The sequence below is a fragment of the Tasmannia lanceolata genome, unplaced genomic scaffold, assembly GCF_043159265.1.
Source record: "Tasmannia lanceolata isolate RefF3 unplaced genomic scaffold, GAP_Taslan_0.1 ptg000029l, whole genome shotgun sequence".
In the NCBI taxonomy this organism is placed as follows: domain Eukaryota; kingdom Viridiplantae; phylum Streptophyta; class Magnoliopsida; order Canellales; family Winteraceae; genus Tasmannia; species Tasmannia lanceolata.
In genome coordinates this window covers 1,132,658-1,150,839 of record NW_027518706.1, presented here as the reverse complement: position 1 = coordinate 1,150,839, position 18,182 = coordinate 1,132,658, and the positions used below count along the sequence as shown (strand labels likewise).

Below are 18,182 nucleotides of genomic sequence, written 5' to 3'. Positions count from 1 at the left end.
ATGTTAAAAGTAAATTTGAGTCCAATAATCAGTTTTGGACTCACAATCGCTTCTCAAAATCCAAAACAAACAGGGCCTAAATGTGATTTTAAGTTCAAATATCAGTTTTGGAGTCACAATTGATTCTCAAAATCCAAAGGGCCCAAGTGGGAAAATGGGTGTACAATTTGTTTTACACTCATTTAGAAACGGAGCAGGAAGGAAATATGTGATCTCACTCTCATTGATGATCATAGACCGTTGATCAAGTCCACGAATATTGTTAGCTTCCACAAGATGTCTTTAAGCCGTTGATGTTTGAACGCCTCAATCTTGAAAATGAGATCACCGTTCGTCATGAGAGATCTGGACCCACTTGGGTTCTATGTGATGGCTCATGAGATCAACAGTGCTGATCGCCAAGTAATATGTAATATGTAATATGTGCATTGGATCATATTCATTTTCATTCATCAAGATAAGATCATCTACCGAGTCAATCTCATTTTTAATGAACCATTTCAATATTAAATGGCTACCTAAAAGTACAATGGACTTTACTTTCTCTATTGGTTGGACTAAATTCACCCAACTAGGGTTGCGGACTGTGCCCCTATCAATTTGCTGGGGTTACTAACCTTAAGAATTTGTCAATCTCTATTTAAAAGGTAGTTATGACTTACCAGGTACAAATTTTCAAGGATGGCGGTCTACTAAAGTCCACTCACTCGGACACGATTCTGAGGTCACATTTTTTCCAACTTTTATTTCTAGGTAAAAATTATTTTAGCTAAAATCTTTCCTGCAAAATACGTTGGAAATTTTTACCTGAAAAATGGGGTCAAAAAATCCTGAGAAAATGGTTCAGAGAAAAAATTTCATGGTTCCAAAACAGCTAGTATATCGCTAATTAGTATAAGCGTTAGGCTCTATATTTTTTAATGGGTTTTGCTAATAAATGTGTAACGACCCGATTTCCGTCAAGTCGCTACGAGTAAAAGAACGCAAAAATCATGGAAATATTTTTATTTTTTTTATAATCAGCAACCACGATAAAATCTTATTCCAAATTAAATATGTCTTACCATAACAATTTCAATACTCATACTTCAAAAGAAAAGTAAAGTTTTAAATTACCAAAGTCCAAACTAAATAAAATCTTGATAGAAATAAAAATGGTAAATGACGCAAGACGTCAAAATGCAAAAACCCCAGAAACGAACTCTCTGATCACACAGTGCCTTATCCCAAGGTTCCTTCATTTGTAAACGCTCCACCATCTAACGCCTCAACCCCTGTGGTGGAGAAAACAACGTCAGAGCAGGGTCCTTCAGAGACCGAGCAGAGTAAGAGAGACAATATAAACAGTGCAGGCAATATAATCCAGATTCTCAGCAATATATAGCAACAATAAAAAAAACTGGAAAGGAATTACACTATTGATTGCAATATAAATAACAGGAGTGACAATAATCCAAATTTATACTATGTATGCAACGATTATATAAATTGAGACAGCACATTCCCAAGGTACATCCGGCTTTTCCCAAGTTTATTTTTCTGTCAGTTCTTTTCTGACTTTCCCATTTTTTTCTTTTTTTGCCGGTGTCCTTGCCGCACGACTACCCACTACCCTTGTCTAAAGGTAGTGGCGTTATGGACTCGGATTTCGGTCTCGCATTTAATGCCGAGCCGTTTCGAAGATACTATCCCTTTTGGATGGTTTGCCAACGAAAGGCTGTACACGCTTCTCGCGTTGGCCTTTGGACCTTAGGTCCCAGGATGATACCACAACACCCTTAAGTTCCCCTTCACTCTCCCCCATGTATGATATGCAATTAGGAAATTAAAGTACATTACCTTTGTCTCCCTTCCTGCATTACCTCGCATAAGATTTTAGAACAATTTATTTTTCATTTCAATTCATTTTATTCCAGGCAAGCAAGTATAAATTAACTAAGCAGGTATCAATAAGGCAAAATTTTATAAGTAGAGCTACATTGCATAGACAAATTATATTGAAAACTATTACAAGGCAAGGTCTAGCTGTCACCTGCCTTTTTAAACCTGGAGATGTGTGAGATTAAGATGACCCCTTTATGTGGGAGAAGGAAGTAGTAGGCCTGAAGATCAATTATTTAAAAATATTATATGCATCACTGATGAGATATTAACTCTACACAAAATTTGTACTAAGAGGGCTACTAGTGTAGAACTGATTTTTTTAAAATTATAAAAGAAAATCATTTTGTAAGATTTATTAGGAACTGATAAAACCGTGTATTACCACTTTTTGGGAAATTAAGAGTCCCTTATATAGTTTTCATTTGTGACAAAAAAAATACAAAAATGCTGGAACAGACGCATGTCTTTTTTTTAAAAAACAAAACGAATAAACAAAAAGGGTGTCTCAAGGGTAAAACGAGGGGCATAAGTATGAAAATTTTCATTATTTATTTTCTCCTTTCTGCCTTGCTTCATTTGTTTACAGCAACCTTATTATTATTATTATTTTTTAACAGAGATGTGGGTTTTGCAGGTGATGAAATCGTGAGATTTAGCATGGAGAAATCGAAAATTGAATGGGTAAAGAATAGATCACTTTATTTATTTTCCTCTTTTTGCATTTTGTTTTCTTTGATTATAGAATCCATATATTTCTTTTAACACAGATTGGATTTTTGCAGGTGTTGAAACATGAAATTGAGCATGAAGAAATCGTGGAAACGAAATGGGTAATGTATAGATTTCTGTATTTATTTATTTATTTTTCCTTTTTGCATCTAGCTTCTTTGGTTTGCAGAAACCCTAAATTCATTTTAACGTTGATGTGGGTTTTTGCAGGTTTTGGAATCGTGAGATTGGGCATGGCAAAATCGAGGAAGTTAAATGGGTTTTGAAGAAATACACAAAAAGAGTTCCATTGCATACACGGTTTGGAGGGTGCCGTTCCATGGTTTCAAAAATTTGATGAAGAAGATGCAAGGGATTTCAAGTAGATAAAATCAACATACCTCTCGGCTGGTGAATGGGGAAGACGAAAAAGCACGATGGGTTTCCCGGCCGAGAATCGTCCGAGCCTCTCTTTTCTTCCTCTCTCTCTCACTGTATTCTTTCCTCTTTTCTTCTCTTGATTTTGGATCTTAACAATAAGGTATGTAACTGATTTGGGTGAGACTTTTAAGTTTTTCTAAGCAAGGATGGGAGTTACCACAAAATAAATACGATCCATAAAGAAATCTTTATTTTTGCCCATTCTTCTCTTGAAATTTTGAGATCGTGATTTCTTTCCTCATAATTTCCAACCGTTTTTCCTTTTTAATGTTACTAGCCTTTTTAATTTAGTCATCAAATGCCCCTAATTACTTCCCTTAATTATGAATATTGAAAGGCTTTATGAACGTTAGATCAATTTAATAGCAAGACCTTCTCTAAAAATTGGATTTAAAAAAAAAAGAAAGTTCACTCGTTTTTTTAAAATTAATTTTATAGATTTAACGAGGGTGGTCTTTACAAAATGCCCTAAGGGCACTGGTTAAGGTGCATTGAGAAAGAAAATTTACACATGTTTTTATAAAGAAATCTTAAAGCAGGTGTAAAATTCTGAAAGTATGTGTAATTGATTGTACAACTCATTTGCATAGATGTGGGCTCCGTCGAAGAAGGGTTCATTTTTTTTTAACATTATATGAGGTATTCAAAACTCAATTCCAAATCCAAATACAATATATAAACGGACCCTAATGTCCTTTTTTCTTTATCTAATTATAATAAAATTTAAATGCAATGACGATCATTTCCTAATATAGAGAATCTTTAGAAGAATGAATGAGACATACAACTGCCTTTCAAATCTATCACCTTAATCAAAGATGACAAATTCAATTAAATTAACTAAGAGCAGTCGGTCACTCTTACCAAACAGTATGTGAAAAAAGAATTTTTAAAAGCTATCCACGAGTACCTAATGTTGGAATTTTTAAAAATTTATAAAACAAGGCATAGACATGTTGAAAATTTCAAAATGCACTATTTCATGAGTAAAAAAGAAGAGGAAAATGTATGTACACGGCATAAATTATGTCATTTTGATAATTTTAAGTTTATCTAATGATTTTGATTAGTTTCTAATTTAAATTTTTGCAGACGAATCGTCATTGAAAAATGAGTGATCTAAAGTTGCTCAGTACTCATCGACATTGACTCAGTATCAATTTGCAAAGAGTTAGTACCGATCAACAGAGTTAGAATATCCAACAAAATTTAAATCCAATCCCTAACAAAGTTAGTATCAACCCTGTATTAATCGCTCGCGGAAAGAATAAAAGGAAAAAATAATCCACCACACTCAAGAACAAAATGTCGAGCAACCGATTGACCCTAACCTAAGCCCAAACTGTTATTTTTATATTAAATTTCTTCAAAAAAAAAAAAAAAACCTAATCCTAAGGAAAATTACACCACTTAAAAGGGCTTGTTGAACATTTTAAAATGATATATGGGGTATGTTTCGAATTTGTGTCAATTTAAATGAAAATAAGCTTAATTAATCATAGGATTTATTTGAAAGATTATAAAAAGTTGTTTTTGAATATTAAGGTAATTATTTTGACCTTAATTGTATTCATGAGATGGTTGATTCACTCAAACACATATTTTAATCCAAGATTTATGCATAATAAATTTGATTTTGATTGCAAACTCACAAAGCACAGGTAATATAAATAGTTCGACAATAACGCTTATGCCCGTGTTGAAATGTAAATGATTAAATGACACCAACTCTTAACAGCTTAAGCTTTGGAGTTCACATGGTATCAGAGCAAAGGTCATGGATTAACATCTTGATAATAAAAATCCACATAAAAGGCCAACCCAAAAAGAGAGGGGCCACATGTGCCACGTGCAGGAAAACCCTAAAAAGAGGGGGCACACCTGAAGGGGAGTGTTAAAGTATAAAAGATTAAATAACACCTTCTCCAACTGCTTAATCTTTTGAAGTAATTGGTTGTTTCACATGGTATCAGAGCTAGGTTCTAGGTTCAAAACTCACAACTCCTTGATATTAAAAAAATGTCCACCTGTAAGGCCAACCCAAAAATAGAGGGGCCACACGTGACGGGGTGATGTACACTGGATCTCAGAATTTTGCTTAGATCTAACTTCAATTATCAGATTGATTGCAGAAAAAAATTGAAATCAATGTGTTGATTAGATGCAGCAGATGAAGCATCAAGGGGAAGTAGAAAGAAACAAACTTGTTAAGAATGCAGAGAAGGAAGAATTACATTGAAAGAAAGGAATTCCTACAACAAGATTGATATGTTGTGAAGGATGAAAGAAGAAGACCTTACTCAACCAAAGGCTTTTTCTTTCACCTTGCTCATATCCTTTTCCAACAACTTTCTCAAAACCCCAAGGGCATTTTCCCCTTTCTCACTCCAAAATTATAATTTTCACCGTCCCCTGAAATGAACCTTTCCACCTCTATTTATAGAGGGAGGAAAGGACTCCAAGCCAATGATTTGATGCCAAGTGTCTCTAACCAGCCGCATTGTGGTCCATCCCTGCCACATGTCAACCTTCAAATGCATGGCCTCATGCCACATGTCATCCATTCTTCATAGAATCTGTGGTCCCACTTGTCCATTCTTACAGCAACCGTCCCTTATTCATTTCCTAATTACACTTCCTACCCTACTAAGCAAGTATACACAATTATACACAATGCAAGCAAACACACTCATGCTCTGCTCTTCATCTTTAATCTCTCGGATCTCCGAAGAACCTTGGGATGATCTAGCCGTTGCAACACTTTGTCTTCCTTTTCCCTGACCTTATCATAGGCTAGGTCCACATTACCTTCTTCCTTGGTTACAACATCGAAGACCGGGTCCACATCAGGGGGATTGTTGAAGTGCAAATGATTCAATAACACCAACTCTAACAGCTTAAGCTTTTGGAGTAATTGGTTGTTTCACACACCGACCAATCTTCGACCATGAGAGAGAAAAATAAATTAGTGTTACAAGAGATTCCAATGCCACAAACCTTAGCCCAGAAAGAAAAATATATTAGTATTACAAGAGATTCCAATGCCACAAACCTTAGCCCTCATCTTCTCTCTCCTATATCTAAAATCCACACTCACTCTCAAACCCTTCCTCTCTCCTCAAGTTATATCTTGCAGAATTTTGGATGTCTTATACTAAAGGTTTTGGAATAGATTTTTTATATAAATGGTTCTTCCAAAACCTTAAATGCCAAAAGCTAAGAGAATCAATCCCCTTTCAGTCTCCTCAAGTTATATCTAGTGAGATTATACCAAAACACATTTTAGAATAGACCATCCATTGCCCTCGTGTCAAGGGATCATATAGAAAGCGATTGCCTTGGCAGCATTGAAAGGTCTGAACTATTCCTAAACCAAAGCCAAATGAAACCTTTTAATCAATTATATGCCATCTTTTCTTATATTATTATTTTTTCTCTTATCTTTCTCCCTTAAAAAGGCCATTGATATTGGCACTACCATATTTTAATAACTGCACTTGCTCATCTTGTCTTTTACTATTTAAACAGCAGTTGAAAATTATTAGGGTTCCCAGAAAATTATTAGGGTTCCCAAAAAGCTCTCAGAAGCCCATTAAAAAAAAAAATGACGAGCTGAGTTTGTGCAATTATTTAAACATGGTTGTGCCAGTATCAGTAGCCTTAAAAATTATGTTAAATTAAGGAAAAATCCAACCCTAACTCCACATTTGGTGAAATATCAATGTCTCCCTCTCTCCTTATTAAAAGAAAATATGCAACTGGGCCATTACAAGTCAATCTAATTAACAATCTCAAACCATTTTTTAATTACTTTTCTAACTTATACACGACAACAACAAAGAACCAAAGACCTCAAAAGCCCAGCTAAGGAGTTTATTTTGGAATTTCTACCCCGCTAAAAAAAATGTGTTCTTCCCATATAAATGCAAACCTCTCTCTGTACTCCAACGTCCTAAACCCCTCTCCTAAAAAGCTCTCCTATCTCTGCACTCCAATGTCCTAAACCCATCACTTGAAAAGCTTTCCTTAAAAAGCATCTTCTACAAGGGACTGCTCAAAAGCCACAGAGGGACAATTTTCATTGAGATTACACTGCAAATGGTAATTATCCATTACTTTGCATTCATATGAAGATGTTTTGAGCCTCTTGCCATTTTACTTTTTTTGCCTTTCTCTTCCACTCTCTACTACTTGTTTAGGGAGTCATGGAAATTCACACAAGATTTTAGAAAGCTGAATGAAAAGAGTAGAGACCAAAGAGTCATGTGGGGTCTGCAACCTAAAAAAGTTCTTTAGATTGCAGTTTCCACATAAATTGCACCCAAAATACAATTGGGATGCAACCCAAAACTGGCCTTAGTCTCTCTCTCTCTCTCTCTCTCTCTCTCTCTCTCTCTATAGCTACCTGTTTGATTGTTATTTTCAAAATAATTTCCGTTTTGAACTCTTTAATCAGTTTCCTTAATTTATCTCAAGCAAAGTATGAGGAGGAATCAATAAATAATGGGATATTATTTTAGAATTTCTAACTTGATGATATTTACTGATACAGTTTTTAGAATTTTTGATACATATATGCACATTTTTTGTAATCGTTTTATTGAAATGGTGTCGTTTTATACCCTAAGTCTACCATTTTCTGTTGTTATTTTTTTCCATATTTTTTAAGATGAATCTATAAGACATAGATGTTCAAAACCCATTTGTGGGCTAAACATTTTTTTTTTTTTTTGCCCTTTTATACTTTGCTAACTATGGTTAGAACTTTTTTGGTGAGACTTCTGAGGTCCCATCTATAGTTTGTAAGTTGGGATCTCCTAGGCAATTTCGAAGAAAGCCATTTTCGGCTCACTTTTGCAGGAGGGAACATCAACCTCTGACTGTTCTCCTGCAAAAGTGAGTTGCGAAATGGCTTTCCGTGAAATTGCCTAGCTAATCCCTTGTGAATTACCTTCAATCGCCCACAATCATGACCGATTCAACCAAAAAGTTTCTCTTTAGAAACTATTTTAGTAATCATACGTACTATTTATGTTAAAATAAAACACTTTTATTTGCAAAAATGAGCAATGATTTGTTCCACGGCAATAAGTGTAACCTAATTTACTTTTTCAACTGATTTTAAATGGTTACACTCAATGACGTGGGACCAATCAAGGGCCCATTTTTAGCTTTTTATGCAAGGGCTTCCTTGCATCTATCATTCCTCTGCAAATTTTTTATTTTTCTATTATCATGAAATCTTCGATTGTTTAACATTACTACTAAATATGTTTTATGTTAAAATAAAACTTTTTTATTTGCCAAATTTTTATTTTGTATTATTATGAAATCTTCGATTGTTTAACATTACTAATAAATTTTTTTGGTAAATGATATCAGCACTACCATGTTTTGATAGTTCCACTAAAGCATCTTGTATTTTAGCATTTAAAGAGCTGTCAAAAGGTTGTTACAGTTCCTAATAGGGCTGCACAAAAAATCGGCCAAACCGATAAACCGAACCGAACCGAACCGGGCCTTTCAGTTTGGTTTGGTTTTTCTTAGCATTGGTTCAGTCCTGGTTTAGAATTTTACCGAACCGATCCCATCGGTTCGGTTCACGGTTTTAAAATTTTAAACCGAAAATTAACCGAACCGAACCGAGAAATGGAGGAAAAGACAAACTGATTTTGTGTCATTATCAAATCTAAGGTGAGTTATTTCATTTGCAAAGAGAAGACCGCCCCTTAGAAGTGTAAAAAGATAGTCCTAAATACTTTACAGGAGTTGTCCAAGAGAAGAAAAAAAGAAGAGAGGGGGGCGAATATATCATCCCCTTTGTAAGGCCCTCGATTAGGGTTAGAGAGGGACGGGTCTCTTCATTTTTTATTTCGTGAGAGAGAGAGAGAGAGAGAGAGAGAGAGAGCTTGCCGGTCTCGTTGTACACTGTTGATGGTCGATTTGGATAGATAAACCTATTTTTTAGATAGATAAATGTATTTAACTACATTTGGATTTGTACCGGATAAACCATGAACCAAACCGAATCAAACCGGTCAAAATCGGTTTGGTTTGGTTTGGTTATACGCCCCGATCGGTTTGGTTATGGTTTGAATTTTCTCTAAACCGATGTGAATGGTTCGGTTAAAAAAAACTCCTTGAACCGAACCGGTCCGAACCGTGTGCAGCCCTAGTTCCCAAAATGCTCTCACAAGGCAATTTTTTTTTTTAAAAAAGACAAGCCGGGACCGTGCAACTATTAATACATGGTTGTGCTGATATCGTTTAGCAAAAAATCAGGATTTAGATGTTATTTAAAGACGTTCTCATCAACAAAAGTTTATTGCGAAATTTAGTGACTTTTTGGAAATATTTTAAAAATTTAAATGGGTGATATTTATAAAGGTAAAATTTTCAAGAGTAATGACTTCGTAGAATTTTTTTTCTTTCGATGCAAAATGATCTTAATAAAATTTAAATAAGTGATATTTATGAAGGTAAGATTTTCAAGAGTAAAATTTTAACGTAATTCTTTTTTGTTTGTTTGCGCATCGTAAAATCGGACACAAAATTAAATTATATATGTTTTTAGAGTATTTCTTCGGCCAAAACTTTTAGCACCGTAAAAGTTTAAAGTTTTCAACAACCTATTATGTGGCATGCATTTTTTTCATGTTCTATGAGATATAGCTTATTTTTTTTTCACGACATATGTGTACTTTTCTCATTTTCCACGAGAGGGGGTACTTTGGTCATGTTTCAAGAGATATGGGTATTTTTTGGTATTTTTCACAGGATATGGGTGCTTTTGTTATTTTCCGTGAGAGGGAGTTCTTTGGTCTTTGGGATCATGTTCTATGAGATATGAGGATTTTTGTTATACTCCATAAGATACATGTATTTTATCATTTTCTATTAGATAGTGGTATTTTCGTATTTTTTCGTGTGATATTGTTTTTTTTTTTTTTGTAATTTTGATGAAAATGGTGTATCATTTTCACCATTTTCTATAAGATAGTTGTCTTTTGTAATTTTTCATTTGCTAGTGGTTTTTTTTTTTGTAATTTTGATGAAAGCTTTAGTCTTTCTATGTAAATTGGAGGTCCCTCTAAATAAAAATTGAATAGGGCCGGTAATTCCATAAACTACCGGTGTAAAGAGGTAATTTCATCTCATTTCGTGTGTAAAGAGGTAAAAAATTTTAAAAATATTTTTCCTTTCCAAACTTTTCCAGAAATTTTCCTGCAATACCAAACATGGCTGTGATATTCTTCCCCCTAACATATATTTTTTTCCCATAAATTTTGTGGCAGGATACTTTGAAAGCATGTGAGGGTGGGGCCCTCTCTAACACCGTTGACGGTTTCGTTGACTATAGGGGCAAACCTGTCAACAAAGCCAAGCAAGGAGGGATCAAGGCAACCATCTTCGTTTTTGGTACGTGGCAAAAATCTAATCGTTCATGTGATCTCCTTGGTTGATCTGGACCATCCATCTAGTAGATCACTATAGAAAACAAAAGCTCTCCCTGCAGATGTAACCATGTCAAGTGTAGGGGTATCAATAGCCCGGACTCAATCACGAGTTTCGTAGAAAATGAATAGTCCGAATCGAGATCCGAATGCATAAAAGGGTAAATTTTGGATCCGATTGGTATGTGGTTCTGGCCATTGAGAGCCCTAGTTATGTGTGTGGTGATTGAGGCTTTCCAACCCAATGGGCTGGCCCAGTTATGTACAAACATGGACCGAAGTCCATTGTTTGTATGGTTAGGGTTTTCCTATCCATACAATTATAGGGTTTTGGCAATCAATGGCAGGGCCCATTGGGTGGTGAATTTGGATACTTTGGAAGGCATGGGAGATAGTTTTACCAAGAGACCACTTAACTACTACTTTACTGGGAGACTACTTGACAACTACTCTACGGGGACCTAGGTAAAACAACCAAACGGACCTTTAGGAGTTTGGATCTAACAAAAAAAATTAGGGGATGTTTGGATGCAGGGAAATATTTTTCAAAGGAATATAAATTTTCCTGAGTTTAGTAAACTAATTTTTCATGGAATGTTTTTCCCAAATTGAAAATTTAACGTTTTCAAGGAAAATTGCAAAATTTAACATTTTTTTCTGTTTACATGGAAAAATTTTTAGAGTAGAAAATAGAGAATGTCTTCAATTGTGGACAAAGAATTCCATAAAATCGAGTTAGCCAAACACTAGATGGTTTATTTTCCAAGGAAATTTTTTTCCAGAGAAAATATTTGAATTTAGGGATAATTACATTTACACCCCCTCTAGTTTCTGACATATCCACTTCCACCCCTATAGTTTAAAACGTGACAAATACACCTGTGTAGTTTCAATTTGTTTAAGGTTTGCCCCCTCAGCTGAAGGTTCGTCATAGATTGAAGGGTTAGGATGATCCGATGGAGCTGATTTTTTGGGCACACCTTATCTATGTCAGGACCCATCAAATGAACGCTTTGGATCATCCAAATAATGTGGGCCCATACCCGAATCCAAACACTCCCAAAAAATCATCCAAATAATGTGGGCCCACATTGTTTGGATGATCCAAAGCGTTCATTTGATGAGTCCTGACATAGATAGGGTGTGCCCAAAAAATCAGCTCCATCGGATCATCCTAACCCTTCAATCTATGGACGAACCTTCAGCTGAGGGGGCCTACCTTAAACAAATTGAAACTACAGGGGTGTATTTGTCACGTTTTAAACTATAGGGGTGGAAGTGGATGTGTCAGAAACTAGAGGGGGTGTAAATGTAATTTTCCCTTGAATTTATTATCTAATAAGTGGGTACTTGCTCTCTCTCTCTCTCTCTCTCTCAATTTGTCTGACTTGGAATGTATTTTCCTTTTGTTTGCATGGTGGTGTGGTGAATGTAGCAATGACATCCTTGGAGGCCATGGCATTCGTTGGGAATGCAGTGAATTTTATAACATATATTTATATCCACATGCATTATAGCATCGCAGAGTCAGCAAACATACTCACCAACTACTTGGGGACCACCTTCTTGCTCTCTTTGGTGGGAGGCTTCATCTCTGATGCCTACCTCACTAGATCTGTGACTCTTCTTCTATTTGGCTCCATGGAAGTCCTGGTATATTTTACTCTCTCTCTCTCTCTCTCTCTCTCTCTCGGATTAGGGTTCTTTTTACAAAAGTCACCACATAAACACTACTTGCCGCCAAAGACTTCAAAATTCCATTACTTTTGAAAACCAGATTAAGAAGTTTTCAAATGCCTTGTCCTTGGGAATTATTTCTGTTGAGAAAATCCGCCGGGCAAAACAATCCGATTGTATACAAATTAAACAGCAAAGTAAAGGTAATAAATCAAGCCACAAGATGAACACCAAGATTTTACGTGGTTCAGCCAAGCCTACTCCACGGACAAGAAACACGATCTTCCACTCTGAGAAAAACAATATACAAGGATTACAATGGATTTAACCCAAAACCCACAACCCTTTCCTTGCTTCTCAACCCATGACTATACAAGAGAGTAACCCGAGAAGTAAAGCCCAAGAGAAACCCCAAGAAGTCTCTCTCTCTCTCACACACACACACATTTTCAGCCACTCCACACAAGAGAAAAGACCTCTGTTTTAGAAACAACCTAAAAGAAACTTTCTTGTTTTGTTGCTGCTTCCCATGCAAGCAACACCCGCGTGGTGGAAATAAGGCAACTTTCCCAACAATTTCAATCAATCAAATAGCAGAACCTTCAAATTTAGCATATACTTTGCCTTGGGAATTATCTGCATTAACATTGTTTACAATTGGAATTATTTGTTTGTTAATGCTAGATTATCATGTTGAAGTATAAACAATTAAATAACACCAACTCTAACATCTTAAGCTTTTGGAGTAATTGGTTGTTTCATATGGTATAGAGCTATTGCCTCACGCCAGGTCTGAGTTCTAAACCTAGCTCCTTGATATTAAAAATCCAAGTGTACAACCAACCCAAAAGAGGGGCCGTGCATGAGGGAGTGTTAAACTATATATGATTAAATAACACCAATTCTAACAACTTAATATTTTGGAGTAAATGGTTGTTTAACAATTAAGATATTTCCATTAACATTGATTATGATTTTGTGTTCCATAGGGCTTCTTACTACTTGCACTGCAAGCATATTTCAAGTCTCTTCAACCGCCCTTCTGCGATATCGTCAATCCAACTGTCAATTGCCAACATGTTCGCGGTCGCAACGAAGCTGTCCTATATATTGGCCTCTATCTCGCCGCATTGGGATCGGGAGGATTGAAGGCATCTTTACCCACCTTAGGTGCGGATCAGTTCGATGAGAATGACCCAAAGGAGCGAAAACTAATCTCCTCATTCTTCAACTTCTTACTCTTCAGTATCAATTTGGGCTCCTCGATCGGAGTCACACTGCTAGTTTGGCTCCAAAACAACAAGGGATGGGACGTTGGCCTCGCCATTTCTACTTCTTCCGTCTTCGTGGGAGTCCTGATAATCGCCCTTGGCTACACAACATATCGTAACAAAATCCCCACTGGAAGTCCCCTCACGAAAATTGCCCTAGTTCTAGTCAGAGCCTTCAAGAACCGACACCGAGAACTCCCGATCAACGAAGAGGACTTGTACGAAGAGAAGGTTGTGAACGAAAATAATTCGGGCTCGAGGCTTCCTCACACAAATCAATTTAGATCTCTAGACAAGGCGGCTATCCCACCAGAGGACAAGGATGACACAAGTAGATGGGGGATATGCACTGTGACACAAGTAGAGGAAGTGAAGGTCCTCATTCGAATGGTCCCCATCTTCGCGAGCACGATATTGATGAACACTTGCCTTGCTCAATTGCAGACGTTCTCGAACCAACAAGGATTGACATTGGACAAGAGACTTGGGAAATTGAACATCCCTGCGCCCTCGCTCTCCATCATCCCCACATTCTTCATCCTCTTCCTTACACCGCTCTATGACCGGTTCTTTGTTTCATTCGCTCGCAAGTTAACAGGCCACGAGACAGGGATCACACACCTACAACGCATATCAATTGGACTAGTCCTTGCCACCCTCTCCATGGTTGCCGCGGCAATTGCAGAAATTAAGAGGAAACAAGTGGCTAGGGAACACAATCTCCTCTACGCCAATCCCTTAATAAACCCTCTGCCAATGAGCGTGTTCATGTTGAGCTTCCAGTTCTTTATATTTGGGATCGCAGATCTCTTCACTTTGGTTGGCTTGCTAGAGTTCTTCTATAGCCAAGCTCCGACGGGCTTTCGATCGTTGGGCATTTCGTTCTGTTGGTGCTCCTTGGCAATGGGGTATTTCTTGAGCTCGGTTCTCGTGGACGTGGTTAACGCCGCCACACGTAAGTACACCGCCAGTAGAGGATGGCTGGAAGGGAACAACCTCAATGTAAACCATCTTGATCTCTTCTACTGGACCTTGGCCATTCTCAATTTCCTCAACTTCTTCAACTTCGTCTACTGGGCCAATTGGTACAAGTACAGGCAAGTGGGAGTAAGACCAATTACTGATACAAACAAAGAAAAGGATGATGCTCCCTCATCTTGTCCAGTAAGTCCCAAGTAGAACATTTTGTGATGCATTTACATTTGGGTTTTTGCATTAATTTCCATAATCACTGCATAAGAGAGAGAACTTGTTTTCAATGATTGCAGTTTGATCGGTTTGATGATTTTTAAGCCTCTTCTACATAAATTGTGAGCTCTTGCTTAGATAATAAAAATGTAATGAACTGCAATGATAATCCTGTAAAGCCCAATTTGCAATGAAAAGAGTAGAACTATTGTGCACTGTTATGAGTGTAGTAACTTCTCCAATGTCTTCCAACTTTCTGCAACACTTACTTTCCCCATCTCCAAAACAAGACATGTGATTGAAATTAATCCATCAACAATGTGATAGTGGGAGACTCCTTGAATGTGATAAGATGGTTGAAGGGTAGCCAGTCCCATCCTTGGCAGTTTACAAGGTGGATTGATAAGATCTCGGATTGTGTGGAGGGAACTTCGATTTCATTTCAACATGTAAGAAGATCAGCTAATAGCTAGCGAAGCCGACAAGCCGACAAGAACTTCAATTTCATTAATATCTAGGTTTCACTAATAATGCTTTCTTTAATGATCTGATGTGAGCCTTTATTAGTATCTAGGTTTCACTAATAAACCTTTCTTTAACGATCTTATGTGTACCAAGGGCAATAGCTGGTAAAAAATATCTCGATCATCAAACACGTGGAAGTGTAAAAACAATTATGCCAGGCCAACAAAATCGACAGTCTTGATCATCAAACAAGTGGCGGTGGGTGTATTAAGGCTATGTTTGTTTTGGATTTTGAGACACGACTTTGATTCCAAAACTGATTATTGAACTAAAAAAAAAGGACATGTTTGGCAACCTGTATAGTGAAAAACAATACTACTTAAAATTGATATTTTATTTTCCTGATTTCTAGAAGCATTTCATGCTTCTCTCACTCCCAGCTCTCAAGTTTGTCCCTCTCCATGAAAATATGTCTTGTTTTAGAGCCGATGCATAATTCAGAGTAGGCCTCTTTCTTACATGCTTGCGATTAATTCATCAGTTTCTCTTGCATAATTCATATAAATCATTACATAGAACAAATTAAATAAGTTAAGTATGTAGACTTACTATTACCTCACAGAAATATTCAAGAGTCCAAACCTAGTACCTACGGCTACATCATAATCAAAATACTACCTAGCAAACTAAGAATAAAGAGGAAGCTAATAATAATTAAATGGAATTCACTTACTAAAATATGGAGCGACCCAAATGGGCTCCGTAGCCCAATGCGAAGAGTTTATAGGTGCTATACTCTTATCCTCCAAGTTGAAGACGCCATTATCATAATTCCAATCGGGTGCATCCTCATTGCTATCTGTGAAGTAGATGCAGTTTCCCTTGCACTAGGGAAAGTCAAGAGCTGAGAGAGACAATGAGCTATTAATCCCAAGAACAATATTTGATCCCCTATGCTTTCAGTCTTTATCCACTTTCTTGTGTCTTATTCCAATTCAAAAACATCGAACCCCACTGTCCTAATAAAAGGCCGTTCTGGAACAGGTTGAATTTCGTTATAATCTTCATCCCAGCCATAAGCAGGATTCCACTCGTAATCTCTTAAAACCTTCAACAACCTCCCGGAAGATTCCACCAGATACCTCTTACAGGGTAGTTCTAGAGATGGACGTGTAATTACTGTAAACTAAGGAAAATCATTGGAAACTAAGTCACAAGTCACAACAGCATTGTGATTAGTGATTGCATAGAATTTCTCCTTATAATATATGACATCTTCATAAGGACCCCATTTATTCTCTAAAGTAGTCCATTTTTCATCCCCCGGTTTATAAAAGGACAATTTCTTCCAATTAGTGACAATGGTAACAAAGACATAGTCTGGTGTTGAAATGGGATTTGCAGATAAAAGAGTCTTGTCCATATACCTGTCATGACAATTTCAGCTAATTAGTGACAATGATAACAATAGTCGAGTATTGAAGTAGAATTTGCCAATAAAAGAGTCATGATGATGTACCTGTAGTTCCTTGTTTCGTCAGGATCCGTACTGTTTTGGTCATCAGGAAATTTATCAAGCGAGGGAAGCTGAATTTGGGTACTAGTGAAGGGATTTAAAAGATGGATGTTAGAACTCTCATCTACCATGACCAACCATCCCTTGGAAGACCCACGCCACCATTTTCCATGAAATCCTGGAAATTGAATATTGTAGACCTTATTTTTCGTGATACTATAGAAGTTACGAGTTTCAGTATGCTCTTTATCAGGAAGCATCATAAGTGGAAGTTGGTCTTGAAAGTCCAATCGAAGGCCATTTTCCTTGGTGACCTAATACCAAGATGAGCAGACAACACCAAAACGGATATGATTGATGAGAGGTAGACGATCTACGACCATCACTAAGAGCACATTTGGAACTTCGGACCACTCACCCATTTCACTGTTCAGATGAATCTTCTTACTATTGATCGGATTACAAGCTAAAAAGAGGACAAAGAATTGTGATAAACAATCAGAGCAAATAATTAATATATGTAAATGAAGCAATATTATGTAAATGCGCAAAGGAGATTTAGAACCTCTTTTGATAGTCCCTAAAATTTATTTCCTTATAATCAAATATGAATATTGTTAACCGAGAGTTTAGAGAGAGAATTGGATGAGTTAGGGTAATCTCCCCCTGCCTCATATTTTTATGCTAAAACATAAAGGAATGTACAAAGTCCTAAATGCCCTTAGGCAAGTTACATATTCCAACACCCCCCCTCAAGGTGGAATGTAGATATCATACATTCCTAGCTTGTTACATATATCACTCAACTTTGACTTATTTAAGGACTTTGTAAACGTATCAGCTAATTGGTCCCTTGGCCGAGTAAATACAGTACAATTCTCTCTTTTCTGGATTCTTTGACGGATAAAATGACAATCCACTTCAATATGTTTGGTGCGCTCATGGAAGACTGGATTGTTGGCAATGTATATTGCAGCTTTGTTGTCACAATAAAGCTGCGAAGGAGAAGATGACATGAAGTCAATTTCAAAGAGAAGTAAACGTAGCCAAATAAGTTTCGTGCTTGTCTGTGCCATTGCCCGGTATTCAGCCTCTGCACTGGACTTAGCTATAACATCCTGCTTCTTACTCTTCCATGAAACAACATTGCCACCTACAAATGTACAATACCCAGTGGTGGACCGTCTATCTGCTGGGGACCCAGCCCAATCTGCATCAGAGAAGCCTTCAACTTTCATATGGCTATGTCTTTTGAACATCAATCCCTTCCCTGGAGCCCCTTTCAAATACTTGAGAATCTGTATCACCGCAGCCTAGTGAGAAGTACGTGGAGAGCTCATATAGTGACTGACAACTCCAACAGCATATGAAATATCTGGCCAAGTAACCGTGAGATATATAAGTTTACCGACAAGCCTGCGATACCTGCCAGGATCCTCCAACAACTCTCATTCTTCTGGAACGAGTTTCACATTAGGATCCATGAGTGCAGAAGCTGGTTTAACTCCAAGATTGCCTGTTTCTTTTATCAAGTCCAAGACATACTTTCTCTGTGATAGGAACAACCCTCTAGAAGAA

At 36.9% G+C, this 18,182-nt stretch overlaps 2 protein-coding genes and 2 long non-coding RNA genes across 4 annotated transcripts; 2 read left to right on the top strand and 2 right to left on the bottom strand.

Annotated features, from left to right (window-relative positions):
• Positions 1 to 988: 988 nt before the first annotated feature.
• On the bottom strand, positions 989 to 5,425 carry LOC143859183 (uncharacterized). The gene is made up of 2 exons (XR_013239181.1): positions 5,329 to 5,425; positions 989 to 1,274 (listed from the first exon to the last, which is right to left on the bottom strand). It is a non-coding gene; the product is annotated as an uncharacterized LOC143859183 (long non-coding RNA).
• On the top strand, positions 2,470 to 3,225 carry LOC143858901 (uncharacterized). The gene is made up of 3 exons (XR_013239068.1): positions 2,470 to 2,565; positions 2,667 to 2,714; positions 2,824 to 3,225. It is a non-coding gene; the product is annotated as an uncharacterized LOC143858901 (long non-coding RNA).
• Positions 5,426 to 6,947: 1,522 nt separating the features above from the next.
• Positions 6,948 to 14,842, top strand: LOC143859054 (protein NRT1/ PTR FAMILY 4.5-like). The gene is made up of 4 exons (XM_077369725.1): positions 6,948 to 7,134; positions 10,329 to 10,452; positions 11,923 to 12,140; positions 13,154 to 14,842. Exons 1-4 carry the CDS (start codon positions 7,132 to 7,134, stop codon positions 14,612 to 14,614), a joined length of 1,806 nt encoding a protein of 601 aa, XP_077225840.1. The 5' UTR covers positions 6,948 to 7,131; the 3' UTR covers positions 14,615 to 14,842.
• Positions 14,843 to 16,274: 1,432 nt separating this feature from the next.
• On the bottom strand, positions 16,275 to 16,864 carry LOC143859412 (putative F-box protein At5g55150). Its single transcript, XM_077370127.1, has 2 exons — positions 16,608 to 16,864; positions 16,275 to 16,515 (listed from the first exon to the last, which is right to left on the bottom strand). The coding sequence occupies exons 1-2, from the start codon at positions 16,862 to 16,864 to the stop codon at positions 16,275 to 16,277; spliced, it is 498 nt and encodes a 165-aa protein (XP_077226242.1).
• Positions 16,865 to 18,182: the final 1,318 nt, after the last annotated feature.

What these genes read in the sequence shown, in the direction of transcription:
- LOC143859054 (XM_077369725.1), top strand. An exon ending in GGCAACCATCTTCGTTTTTG is followed by an intron (nt 10,453 to 11,922) that starts GTACGTGGCAAA and finishes TGGTGAATGTAG; the next exon opens with CAATGACATCCTTGGAGGCC. An exon ending in TTGGCTCCATGGAAGTCCTG is followed by an intron (nt 12,141 to 13,153) that starts GTATATTTTACT and finishes TGTGTTCCATAG; the next exon opens with GGCTTCTTACTACTTGCACT.
- LOC143859412 (XM_077370127.1), bottom strand. Translation starts at nt 16,864, where the DNA reads ATGCTTCCTGATAAAGAGCATACTGAAACTCGTAACTTCTATAGTATC. An exon ending in GACGAAACAAGGAACTACAG is followed by an intron (nt 16,516 to 16,607) that starts GTACATCATCAT and finishes TTGTCATGACAG; the next exon opens with GTATATGGACAAGACTCTTT.